The sequence below is a fragment of the Lycorma delicatula genome, chromosome 1, assembly GCF_047948215.1.
Source record: "Lycorma delicatula isolate Av1 chromosome 1, ASM4794821v1, whole genome shotgun sequence".
NCBI classification, from domain to species: domain Eukaryota; kingdom Metazoa; phylum Arthropoda; class Insecta; order Hemiptera; family Fulgoridae; genus Lycorma; species Lycorma delicatula.
In genome coordinates this window covers 48,692,837-48,707,850 of record NC_134455.1, presented here as the reverse complement: position 1 = coordinate 48,707,850, position 15,014 = coordinate 48,692,837, and the positions used below count along the sequence as shown (strand labels likewise).

Here is a 15,014-nt window from a genome sequence, read left to right as displayed (position 1 = left end):
TATTGAAGTTTTGTTCATTTATAACATCGTGGTTTCTTACATTTTTTATGCAGTTCTAGTATTAATATTCAATTTGTTTATTTATTTATCTGTCTAGACTGTTTGGTAATAAGCATCTAAATCATCTGATGTAAAAGTGAAGTGTAGGTAAGCGATCCAGTTGCTGATTTTAGCTAAGAGAACACATAATAGGTTACATCGAAATTTTTTTATCCGATGTAAAATACTCCAACTATTCTTTATTTGTAGAATTTTATGACCATTTTTTGAATGCCATTCATATTGAAATACAACTTTCAACCTAGTTCGAATGATTTCATAGTAAAATATGTGTTAATGTTTTCCCCTACTTAGTAGAGCTGGGCTAACAGCTTTTCAGACTGGATACAATGAGAGGATTTTTTGTTTCTTTTTTTTTATGCTATATACCTACACGAACGATGGCCTGCACAAAATATTAATCAATGAAATATGGTAGGATTTTCTTAAATTAGTTTTTATTTAGTCAGATAGTCGCGATACGTGTACAAACCATCAAAGGAACGTATTTAATACGAATGCAATCAGAAGGTTGTGCAGATTGTTATTTTAACCTTTGTTTCTTGTAATTTAATTACAAGATAATAAAAAAAATTATTTTGTGCATTTAAAAAAAAAATTGTTCATCACTATGATGAGGATGATGTAATTTAGGAAACAAATTTAAAAAAATCAATGGAATCACATATCCTGCATAATAGAATAAGAAAAATGTTTGTTTAATTAAAACATATATATATGAAATTTATGGAATTGCAGTGATTTCTTAGTTTAAGATTATTTTTTACCTGACTATCTTAAGAGGGAAAATAAACTAAACATTTGTATTTTATAATTACTTTCTACTACTTAAACAAAAGATCTCATCTTCGTGCAGTGCAAATATTTTTCATAGATTTTAATAAAACTGACAGGAGTTTTATTAAAATTTATGAAAAATATCTTTGTATGGAGACTAAATTACCCGCTCCCCGTTATTCAGGTTTTTTAAAAAAATATTTCGCTTATTTATTTATTTCATTTTTTTTTAAATAAAAGTTTCGTTATGTATAATACCCTTTAATAAAATTAAATATCCTCAATTAGGCTCACTACTCAGACAGATATTAAAACTTAACATTATTGTATTCATTAAGTTTGGTATTTCATAAGTCCGTATGTACGGTGCAAGAAGAAACTATTAATCGGTGTAACGTACCGGTACCAGTCAAGTATAGAGTGGAAATGGTCACAGTTATATGAAGACAAGTGTTGACCAATAGGGTGCGCAGTTCCGTTGATAGTGCATGACTTTGATGTCAACAACAACCACCCCAATTCAAGCTTCCTTCCTCCCTTAGTATTACTTGTTCATTGTCTATTTGGAACTCACCTGCATCACTACACACTCTTACAGGTAATACTTTACTATTTTACTTAATATCCCGGCATAAAATTTACAGAAGAATATTTTATCATAAAAATCATTCGTGTCCAACTAAGGATGCGTTAATAACATTTTTAAGTAAAACATTTTCATGTTAAATGTACCGTATATTAATAAAGATATACATTTTTTTTGCACAACGTTTTGTAGGGAAACGTTTTCCATGAAAAGCGATCTTAATCGTGAATTTTATTGTTTATTTATTAATAATATTCGTTTGATAAAATAATTATTTTTCTGAGAATTTATTGCTTATTTTCAACACAAAAAAAAAACATTACCTAAGTACGTAAGTTTATTTTTTAACATTCTAATTTGATGCTCCACGGCTTGATCTATCTCTGTTTATATATGTTATTATTTGTATAGATACAGTTTATATTGATGAATCAATAGTTTAAAGATTTTCTTTAGTTTTTATTATTATTACCTTATTTTGAAGAAGACATGACATTATTGAATTAACATAGGATAGCTATTCTTGCCCTTTCCCACAACCCCTCAACAAAATGTTCCTGTTTTCAAGAACGCCGTCTTTAAAGCAGCATAAAAGTGCTGCCCACCAAAGATGAAACAAACGTTATAGTTTAATTTTCAGATATTAATCAAATGATGATCTGTATAAAAATTAAATAGATGGTAATCGTTCATTATTTACGCTAGAATAACTGAAAAAAAGTAATTACATATTTCTATGAACAAGAAAAATTTTAAGCTCCTAAAGATGTGCAGTAGACGTAAAGAGTAATATTTGAATACTGTTTAAAATCAATTTACATCATAAGTTATTTTTATCATATTAATTTATCAACTGACTAATACACTAAAAGTTTCGGGTTCGACTCTCTACTCGGTGAAGTATTTTTATCAGTCATCTTTCATAATTTCATTAGCTATTTATGCGAAATTATCGCTTTTTAAAAAATATAGCTTTAGGCAAAAGAAAGAAGTGTCTTAGAATTATTTGTATATATTGCTAATAATTTTTTTTTTTAATTATATTGCTATATGGTAATGTAAAGAAAAAAAAAGTTGAATTTTTACATTGTTACATGAAAACAAATTTTTAAAATTAAACTTTTCTCATAACCAATTTTTCTGAATTATTTGGCAAGAGATGTAGGTATCTAACAGAGAACAAAAAAAGCTATTATACTTTGTTATTTAAATCTAAACTACAGTATACGATATCTACAGTATTTATTAAAGGGTTATTTCCTTATCAGTTATGTTTTCTTTGGTCTTTTCCATATATTTCTGAACGATTTATTTTTATTCTATATTTTTTTACTAAACTTTATATCCCGAAACTAATTTTTTTAATCGTGGAAATGTAATTTAAATCATACAGTATAGCAATACATCATTGTGTATCGGCTTAATTTGAAAATATATTTGATTGATAAAAAGTGTAAAAATGTTTTAGTTTGAGTCAGTTTGATAATTTTCATATCGTAATTTTATTTTTATCTGTTTATAAATATGAGATACATTCACTTTATAAGGAAGCCCAAATTTGCTTAAGAGTGTCTGAGAAGTGAACTAAATAACTTTAAAAATTACGCTCCCGTAACGATTGCCCAAGCTACTATTAGTAGTGTTTATTACTATTATAATAATTGTAAGTGATTTTAATTATTAATTCCGCTTTAAATTAGTTGTAATTCCTGCATAATTAATTATATTAATTAAATGCGCCAATTTAAATAATTTGTTTAAAATTTTCTATTTATTACTTTACATTCTGTATTTGAAAATGTACTTCTCTACTTGTTTGTTCTATATTTATAGTAAATATTTGAATAGTTTAGCAAACACAATTACAAACGAATAACAATACCCTTATAATAATCATATGTAAAATGATTTTTTTTTTAATTGAAAGCTAACAAACAGTCTATTGAAATTTCTAAATTAAGAAACCATCGTTTCTATTCACAATACCAAAATTTATAAAACAAGAGTTCTCGATCCAGACTAAAATGAGAAGAAACAAATGAGATGATCTGATCTAAAGATCAGATCATCATTGAAACCGATTACTTTTAGAAATTGACTAAACTTCTGAAGTACTGCTTTTTATTGAAATATTAAATAAAAATTTGATAAAAACACTTTCACAAATAAAGAGATTGATGGACCTGATCTGATACGTATTCACGAGATTGAACCAAACAGTTTCCCGTAAATTTACAAAAATTATTGTGAAAAATATTTAATGTTTCTGGAAATCTATTGAAGTTTGATTTTAAGTATTCATATTTTAAATAATAAATTTAATACATTTTTATAATAACATAATGACGGAACATAAGTTGTTACGTTAATATTCGTAATATTTTAATTAAATACACCTACAGAAGTTTTTAATGTAATTTTTTTTTATTTTGAAAACCAGTTTAGATTATATACAAGTTTTGAATACATTTGTGAATTTTTTTTAAAGTAATAAAATTTCACATTTTTCATGTTCAAAGGGATTTTGCACACAGAATAATGTATTTCTATTTTTTTTAATGGTAAAAACATACACGATGTATTCATTAACTAAAATCAAATATGAAATTTAAAAATAAAATTTGGAATCGTTTACAGTAAAAGTGCTATTCAGACTTTTCTTGTTTCCTATTGGATTAAAACGAGAGGGTCAGTTTACATTATCCTCGTTTCATTTTGCAATTATTCACAGCCTTTTAGATTTGAGAATCGTTGTTACTTTGATAGAATGAAAATTAAATCTAATAAAATTAAATAAGAAATGTTTTATATAGTTTCTTGGTTATGCTGGTGCTGGATTACGTGTTTGTTAATGCGGTGTCTTAGGTTGAAATGAATGGTCGGATCTACACTGGTTCTAAAATATTATCAAAAGACTTGATTAATAAAAGTATTTGCGTATAAGTAAATATTTCTCGTAGTTGTGACAATACACATATACGAGTACAAAGAAAGTGATAGATATGTTGCTGAAGAAAGTTGTTCGTTAAAAAAATTTAATCTGCAGTGAAAAAGCAAACTATTTTCGTCGTTATTTCAAACAAAGTGAAGCGGTTAAATCAAATGATAAAAATGTATTTCTTCCTTGTTTTAATATCCACGTATACTAAGCTAAATAGTCGCACAAGTTTTGCCAAATACGTTTGGATTTTAACAATGAGATTTTATTTACTACGTCTGTGAAAATATGACATCTATTTCCATCAGAGTTTTTTAATATGTATTTGCAACATGAATGTCACTTACATAGTCGTATTGCATACATTTTTTAAGTCGTATAATATGATCGTGCGTGGCATAAAGCTACCCGGCAGTAATTGTTTAATAATCGAATGCTGCTAAAATATTTATAATTCCCTTTTTTATGTTTATTATAAAGGATTCTTTCGTTCAATAACCATGGATCCTACAGTTCAAAAATTCTTGTATGTTTTTTTAACATCCATCAAGTGTCATTGTTCATTTTTATTCTTAGTATAAAAAAGTGTTTTGAACCTTTTGAGAAAACGCTGTTTTAATTTAAAATTTATAATGCAAATCAACCTTGAATTGTCATCATCGTTAACCAAATATTCTTCAACAGCAAAGGAAGAAGCTAATATAATAAAAGAATAGAACGAAAAAAGAAAGAAATAAAAGGTCTCTGAAAAATGGCGAAATTTTCCTTGTTGACACGAAACATCCCCCGCATCATTGTTCATGGACAATGATTGATCAATTTTATACTGTTCTCAATATACCGTATTGTATACGTGACATCAAATGTTCATTTACTGATATCTATCTTATAAGCCTTCCTGCTCAAGATTTCATCAAAATTATGAGTTATGTTTAATCTTTGAACTTAAGCGTAAAAAAAAAATGTTAATATTTTATCATAAATAAATAGTTTTTGGATAAAAATAAACGTACGAGTAATTTCTTTCCTTATATTATTAATCGTTAATTAATTTTAATTTTATTATTAATAATTTCTTTTGCAAATTTTGAAATGTACACGTAATGTATAACGTATATGTAATTACTTCAGTAAGTAATTTTATAAAGCATATGACGTTTCTGAATATTAAAAAAAATGTATAGATGTATGTTAAATAATTAAAGTAGTTTTCTAAACAAGCATTTTAAATTTAATATAAAATTATTACTTTTCCCATTGATTTTATCTAGATTTTATCTAATTGATTTCCACTTTGTATTCTTTAAGAAAAGCAAATGAAATAAGTGGGAAAAAGTGAATTGTCTTAGGTTACCAGTCGTTAAAAACCACACTATGTTGAAAGATATATCAACTATTTTATCACTAAAAAAATTAATATCTTTTTATTGAAGAAGGTACAAATGTCCCTTGGTAAATTTTTTTCAAAAATATTCATAAAAAAGCCGACTTCAGTAATAAGCGAATTTGTTTAAACACACTTTCACTTATCTCGAATATATTATCCCTGGACTGAAAAAAGAAAATTTAACTCTTTTTATGCATAGCAAATGAATGTTGGTGACACTATAAACTCTATTTCCATTTAAGCTAATAAATTTACATTAAAGATCCTTTAAACAGCACAGGATAAATATTGAATTTTTTTTGTCTTCAGTCATTTGACTGGTTTGATGCAGCTCTCCAAGATTCCTAGTCGTTTCATTTGCTGAAAGCAATGGAAAACTACAGCTGTTTTTTTTTTCAAGAAAATGTGACTCTCTGCATTTTCACACAACAATAATGGAGGCGCCTTCCTTGGTAAAATATTCCGGAGGTAAAATAGTCCCCCGTTCGGATCTCCGGGTGGGGACTACTAAGGAAGGGGTCACCAGAAAACTAAAAAATAACATTCTACGAGTCGGAGCGTGGAATGTTAGAAGTTTGAAAAAGGTTGGTAGGCTAGAAAATGTATACTGAAATGAAACGACTAAATATTGAATTAGGAAATAGAAACTAGGGGACGGGTACTACTGGACGAAACTAGCGCTATACTTAATATAATTATCCTCTTTTCAGTTTTTTGGTAGATTTCATAAAAAAGCTACCTATTGCAATGGATACCATGATTCGACTTCCAAAAAATGTCAACACATCTTCGCGTTTCCCATCCCGAAGATCCCAAAACTAGCTCAAAAATTTATATATAAATATATATATGTATATTCACTTTCTTGTGGACACGATAACTGCCGTAATTTTACGCCAATTATTTTCAAATTGTTCCTTAAAATAATTCGTCTCAAAATCTCGGACGAGTTCGTTAACAGCCAAAATCGGATCATAGAGGTGGAAATATGGGAGCTTTTTCGAAAAAGCCAACCAACCCTTTCGGCAAGGGTGACCAAAATGTTGCTGGAATTGTAAGATGGGGCTTGTCGTATGCTAAGCACGTGAAACTTGTCGCAACCATTGTCGTATTGAATAAATTTGAAGTTTTTGCCATCTTTAAGGTGGACATTTTTTTATCCTCTTACTAGCACCGGTGAAATCTACCCCTCCGCCTTCCGGCGTGCCGAAAGGGATTTTTTTTTAAGAAATAACATCAAAATATATTTATAATTTCCTTCTTTCTCTTTTAAGCTTATACACCATTTATTTAATATGCGTTTAAATTATTTTGTAAAAATATAAATCTCAGAATTTTTTTCGGAGTCGGATTTTGTTTATTATCACATATATCATTATTATAAATAATATTTATCTTTTTAATAAATATAATTATTGATCGATATAACGAAAAAAGAAAAGTATTTAAATAATTTAATTTTTACGTAAACCCAGTAAATTCATTTGATAAAAAGAATAACGAAGAAAGTTTCGCTATGACAAAACAAAATATTAAATTAAAACAGTATAATAAAGAATCGTTCATAATGAATGTACTGATTAATAATTTCAAAAAGATATTAAATACACTTTATTGATGTTTTGTTTTGACTAAAAATTATTTTATTTACTAATTGTGACATAATGACATCAGCTATTTAATTTAATAGTAATAAGTTATGGTCAGATATTTTTTTTTTATTGATAAGAAATTGTTAAATTATATTATTTACAAAACAATAAATAAAGAATTTCTGTTACAGCATCACAACATTCTGGAACTGTAGATGAAGACAGAGAAGAAGAATGCGATGATGATGATGACGTAAAGTGTACCGTCTGCGAAAAGACCTTCTCTGACATTGAACAGTAAGTGAACACAAATAACTATTAACAACGTAAATAAATTTTGTGAGAAAACACGTTACTCACTGCTCTGCTTTCTCGTAAATAAAAGATTATTGCGATAAAAAAAAAAATTATCACAGAGTTTTTAATGTTACATTTTATTTTTTTCTTTATCTATTATATAGCCATTATTTTAAATGGTAATTCGTTTCTGTAATAAATACGTTATTAGACTTTTAAACTTCCTTTCAAATATATCTCTAAGGAAGTACAACGCTTTTTTAGTTACATTAAGTTTGATAAACCGTAAAATTAATTTAGTTCGCAACAAATACTGTGAGATACAGAAAACTGAATGGTAAATAATAGATCCAAAGTTATTGGGAGGAATTTGACGGAATAAAATTTATACAATATTGCAGCGAAACATGATACGAATTAGTGTTGTTTCACGTCAGGGAAATAATAAATAGCCGTTTCATATGTATACTTATTAAAGGAATCCTTATTTTTAACTAATCAATTTATTTTGAAATTGGTTTTTAGATTTACATTCATTTGCGAGTGTACTGGGATAGCCAAGCAATGCTTTACATACAGAATCGTAATTTACGTATCTCCAAAGAAAATTTACGACGTGATGGTTTGTACGTAGTTTCTACCCGGTCGATAAACCTGACAAATCAACACTTGTTAATCAAAACGCGAAGTTATTATTAATTACTCCGTAATGAAAACGTATATCTGATTTATTCATCATCCATAGTCGGTAACGTGTGCCTCTGATAGGAAAGAAGTTGGCCAGTTACCATACGATTCATCCGAATACACTGCAACAATAGTAGTAGTAGTAGTAGTAGAATTTGAATTGGCTAATGATCATAAATATGTGTAAGTATTCCATTCAGCGCTATGAGTTGGATAGAAATATACTTAAAGGGTATTAAGTCGAAAGGAGCCGCTAACAATTAGTACTCCTTGAGTAATCTTCATTTAACTTAAGTGATATTATAAAGTTTCACAGAAAGAAATGATTTATTCTTTTTTTTTTTCAATATGAATTTCAAGTATAAATTTTTTCAAACAGGCCTGCAGAGGACCACGAAAATATAATTTTAATTCCGTCTGTTATAATTTTTCCTTTTTCTCCTCCAGAATTCTATAATTCTTTAACTACGCAGTATTTTATTGTTTTCTTATGCGCTTATTTTATTTTTTGCATTCCCAAGAATTCCTATTCTGTGGATTTTTTCTCCAATTTTTTTCCTATCTTGACAAACTTTTATTTCTATATTTGCTTTATTTAGGTCTTCCTTTACTTGTTTTATGTATGGGGGTGGAGTTTTTTATTTACAAAATTTATCCAAAGGTTTTCTGTTCAATCTATCTGGATTCATTCGAATCATATGTCCCACAAAATTTAATCTTCTCTTTCGGTTTGTGGTTTCTAAACCTTCAAATTAAGAAATTGCTTCTTTAAAAAAAAAAAAAAAATGGCATTTTATTTTTGTAATATTAGAAACAGGACTGTGGTACTTTTCTGTTGAAAAGGAACGGAGTTTAACGTATTCAACAATATTTTCAAAATAAAAAGCATTCTGTTTTTCCCGATTGGTTTCTTTCAGCTTGAAATGTATGAAACGGTAAGTACTATCCAGTAAATCTTTCCTAAAATTTATTATTTTAAGGATGGCTCTTTTCTGCTTAATGCTATCGGCATACTATGTTATTTTCTACTCTTATGTGCCAAGCGAGATACCCATTGTAATGAAAGTTAGATCCCACGCCCTAAACAAAACACATAAAATGTTTTAAAATTGTTTTGAAACTTTCATTACACTGTTTTACTGATCGCGAATTTTTTCGAGTTGCTGTCCTAAAAATGAATAATTTCCATTCGCGTGTGCCTAATTTACTACTGTTTAAACATTATCTTAAAAGATAGTTTCTACATTCAGGAAAATGTTCGAAATAATGAGTGATACTTATCATCCGTAATTTGTACGTACCGTCCTTATAAACAGCAACCAATCAGTGCAAAGCGATAATTAGTGGTGGTTAAACAAATTAAAAATAATGTTATTGATATACTCGTTTTCTTTATGCTCGAATAGAAGCTACTGAAGTTATTTAGAAAAGCTGTGAGAAATAATCTCATTGATAAAAAATTTTCAAAATGTAGTTTTTTTATTTTAATTAATTTTTTTATTATTTTGAATTTTCTTTTTTCATGAATTACGGTAGGAGGTTGATATTAAAACAAGCACCGATGAACATTTTTAAGATGTTGAATTGCTCTTTCCAACATTTATCTCTAAATAAATAGTAAATAAAACTTTTTAATTATTAAAATTTAAATTTTAACAGGTTGTAGAGGTTTCTGCTATCCGGTTAAGTGTATTTTCTCATGACTTCGCTTTTTAATACAGTTCTGTGCTGCTTAGATATTTTTATACATCATCGCAGAGCGTATAGTTTAAAGATATTTTAAGTAAGAAATTGAACTGTTTAGAAAGAATTAATCGAAAGCGTAAGTGTAAGCATTGTAAGTGTGCTGTGTAAGATTTATATGGTAGGGTGTAAGTCGGAAGGGCAATTAGGTGTTAATGATGACAGGGAGATGGGGTTTAGAGTTCGGGGGGGATGGGATCCTGCATTGTGGGGAGTCCCCTGGACCGTGTCCTCCTCATACCCACGCGCACACTCCCTCACGCCTCATCGACACTAACATTGTCCTTACTCAGAAAAGCTATTTTAGTAGAATAGAGACCGCTGCTCGATCCCAATGAACATCAAGAAAGATGGATCGTGTTGTGTGTCGCATAATACTTACCATGGTAGTTTCAGTTACATCTCGCTTATCTTGTACTAATGGACTGTTTATTGAATTCCCTTTTCTTGCTCCCTAACGAGTCTTACGCAGAAGCGTTACGTTTTATCAGCACCCCCACTATCGGCAAGATGTATAGCGATTGATATATATTTCTGAAAAGGAAATACATTTCTATTCATTTAAAATACGTCAAACATCCCTTAAGTGAATCGGTACTTTAAATTAATTTTTATTTCATATAATACTACAAGGTAAGGACTTGAAGCCACAATAGTTATTCCTTTTGCCTATTTTCATCCCACTTCGCTTTCATTTTGTTTTTGTTCGTTGTTTTCTTTTAAAAAAATCTTAACGTATAATTTAAATCTTGAGTAAAAATTACCTTTTTTATACCCTTTCCGGGACAATTTTCTTCGTTCCGATGTATGATAACCAATGTATCATTTAGTTATATATTTTCGTCATAAAGATTCTTCGAAATTTGATTTTATTACATTTTTATAAAAAAAAAAATCGTATAAAATACCGAACTAAAATTATTTTTTTTTTAGTTTCATTAAAAATAGAAAATATATTTTATTGGATCTTAAGTTCTTGAAAACATTTTAAGTGTTTGAAATCTAAAATTAAAACATAATACTTTTAGGATTACCTAAGTTATAAGTTAAGATAATATTAATCACGTGCTTGTCAGAAATATCAGCTTTGTTAAATCTATTCTATTTGTAATTTTTTTACGATTGAATTAACATGTTAATGAATTAAGAGAAAAAAACTACAATTAATTATTAACTAACTATAATTGAAATTCTTCATTTAAACTGTTAATTACATAAAGTGTGAAAAAAACTGATTTTAAATTACTACCAAATATTAAAAAAAAATGTCTCGATTACTGGCGGTAAGAATATTTTTTCACTTTTAGAAATTTTTAATTGGTTGATTTTTTTTATTAACCGATGAGATCTATTTATAATTTAATTGCATACGCGTAGTACCGGTTATTTTGGTTGGTGAGAGGTACATAAATGAAAATGAACAGGACCCCCCCCCCCCCGGTGTCCTGGTTTTTTACGGAATTAATTCAATTTTAAAATCAAAATAAATAAAATATAATCACATACCTTTATACCAGTATAACGACCGTTCATCTAGAAGTCACCTGTTTAAATTGAATTTTATTACCGCTAATAACGAACAGTTTTCTTATTTTTTTCCTTAATTTTGGTTTTAGACATATCTATTCAAAATCATACATTTGTTAATTTTTTCCTTTCTACGCACATTTCACTTCATTTTATTCTGTATTATTGTATTGGCTTTCAACAGTTCTATTCTAAATCACAAGGCAGACTAATCCTATCAATCAAAGTAAACCGTAGAATTGAAATTAGAATTTATTAATACAGACAACTTATTTCGGGAAACGCACAATCGTACTCAAGAATATGAAGTATCTCGTTCCAAGCATAACAACAAAAGTGAGAAGTAAGGTTGTTCTTACTCACTAAAATTCTGTGGTAGGCCTGCAAGAGACAACTTCAATTTTATTCACCGAAGAAACTCGCTGCTTATTGAACACCATTAATTTTAACTAAATGCTTTCACCCGTGTTAGAAAAGCTTCTTTGACTGATACCTTTTTTACCTACGATGCTTTACATGCCTGAGAACCGTGAGACAGATAGTGTAAAGCAACAAATAAATGAATCTTTTCTGTCATGAAACTATATAAACTTATAAACATTGTCTCCCTTAATTAGGAGATAATGCTAGGAAAAATAAATCAAATACAATTGATCCTGCAAAATCACAAAATAGCCTTTAAAAAATAACCTTTGAACCATCTGTTCAAAGGTTATATTTTATTTAACATTTCATTTCGGCTTTACAAAATAATAATATAGTAAGACATCTACTAGTAAGTAGGAAGTTATAATTATTTGTTTTTTGGTGTACTGATAAACTCAGGCTATTACTAGTAGTCCCAGTTATATCTTTTACTATCACGAAACACAATGCGTTCTTAGTTTTATTTCCTTCGATGAATTAAAATATGTTAAAGATAACATTAAAAATGTATTTATATAGGACATAAGATTCTGAAGTGTATCGAGTACAAGATGGCGTGTTACGCTTACTAGCAGGATGAAATTAAATGATAAAACTAGAAAGACCACAACCGATAATTTCTTATCGTTTGTGGGTTTTTTATTTTTATCATAACTATTTTACCAGCTCCATAATTTCAGCCTGTATATCAAAACTTAACTACTGTAAAGTTTCCAAATAATATTTTGTTTATTTCTATTTCAATCCAGTTTTGTAAAAAGGAACATAAAATTATATTAATTGATTTCGTGATTTGTATTATGTACTCCTTCAGTAAAAAGAAAGAAAAAAATAACGTTTTTTTTTGTTTTTTATTTTATTGGTACCTCTTTATTTTATCTGATATTTTCTGAATTTGAATATCGATCAAGAAAATATTTTCTGCAAAAGATTAACTCTATATTCTTCCACGCAGAAGCTATAAGCTGACGTAGTAAACTATCATCTAGCAATATACGTTACTCATGACGTTATAATTTAATTTTGTTTTAATTTACACGTATAGCATTTTAAATTGAATATATAATGTAACAGTTTTGTCCAACAGTGAAATTCCTTGTGAATGAGCTGATAAAAATGTTACGTCCTTACATCTGCTTAGTTATTCTCGTCTGCTTGTTAACCCATAACTGTATTTGCTGTACACAACCTTCCATAAGACACAAATCGTAAGTATTCCATAAAACTACAAGGACATCATATTGTACATAGCAGAAAAAGTTAAGAATGAAACAGTTCCAAAGAAAAAACTTAAAGTTCAAAGCTTTCACTTTTATTGGAAATTGCAGGACGTCAAGAATTTTTGATCTTTTTTATTTTAAAATGCTTTTTCCTACTTACTTAACTCGAACTAGAATTTTTAAGAACATTAAATGCGGATATATTTCTACACAAAAATAATTTTGTATTCCAAAAGTTTTCACAAACTGACGACTTAAAGAAAAGCTGACAACAAAGTTTTAATACTTTCCGGGCATTGCTTATTTATTCTTACTCGTATATACTGGAAAAATTGTGACGCATGGAAAAAGTTACCTAAGATTTTCTTTAGCGATTGGGGTGCAATAAATTATGAAATTTTATGGTAAAATTATCATTATATTGTCTAAACAACCAAAAAAACTTCAGAAAATTCAAAAATCGGTATTTTTTATTTTTTTCTGCTCCCCCACTTCCAAAATCACCTTCCAAGATTTTTTTGATTTTCTTTGTTTATGTTAAATGAAAGAAAATAAAAATATTCCACTGAAAAATGTACAACCAAATAAGTATCTATTCGTATTTATGACTAGATCTGCCTCCTTCTTTTATTGTTTACAACGACTTGATTTAAAATCCAGTTTATTTCCACTGATAAAAGTGAATTCCACTTTAATTTTCACAACTATAGTTTACTTGTTTATTTCAACGTAAAGAATCTGAAATGAGATTACTATTTTACATTTTCAGCTTACAGGTCCAAAATTTTGTAATAAGTATCCTTAAGATAAGACCTGCTCTCTAAATTCGGGTTCTGCAGTATTCCAATTATCATCATCGAAGGTTGCAGTTACTGAAATATTAGGAGTCTTGTCAGAATCGAAAATCGTGGTAACCCTGATACCACCGTAAATGCTATTTAAATTTAAATTTATCGAGTATTATGCTGGAGTCAGGACAGTTAAATAATAAGTATAAACAGCTAAACATTAGTTTAGGACTGAATACAATTTTATTATATATAAATAATTATTTTCAGGTAGAGATTATATAAAAATAATTAATTACTTAGAGAACAACACTAATGTTAGAGAACAATATTTTATGTTATAATCAAACACTGATGAAAATTTTGAATAGATTCAACGAAAGTAAGGACGCATAATTATGGTGAATTTCTCTTATAGTTTTACTTTTATCCGTGAATTTATTATTAGTAAAACCGACCCGATTACTTTCAGTATGTTAATTTTTATTTCGACACGCAACACATTAGTTATGAAATAATGCCTACGCTTAGCTCCAACCATTTCATTAATCCAATTTAAAAGCCTAAACCACGCGATAAGTATTTCTAATTTTTTTGGCATAATATATATAATATATATATATATATATATATATATATATATATGCATACATTTTTATGTTGAGCTAGTAATCACAATTTGCCCTATTTAAAGTCATTTCACGTTTCTATGTATCTGCAAATTTACTCTTAATTTAAGCACACAGTAATTTTTTAGCCTACAATTTTCACAGCATTTTTAAATCAAATGAAGATAATTATTTTATTTAACTTAAATGTTATATTCATAAAAAAGATATTTTTCATCTTGATTTGTTAAGTGGTGTATTTTAGTTTATTTGTTTGATGTATTAAGTAAGGTTCTAATAATAAATTACTACAATTATGCGACATATGTTTTGATTTATTTTGATTTGAGATTTGGTTAAGTAAGATTTCTCTCCCTT

At 28.1% G+C, this 15,014-nt stretch overlaps 1 protein-coding gene across 1 annotated transcript in view; it reads left to right on the top strand.

Annotated features, from left to right (window-relative positions):
• LOC142317502 (transcription factor hamlet-like) overlaps positions 1-15,014 on the top strand; it is a 59,342-nt gene that overhangs the window by 29,762 nt on the left and 14,566 nt on the right. The window contains exon 2 of the mRNA XM_075354062.1: positions 7,532-7,637. Coding sequence (XP_075210177.1) covers positions 7,532-7,637 — 106 coding nt within the window. The remainder of the gene's footprint in view (positions 1-7,531; positions 7,638-15,014) is intronic.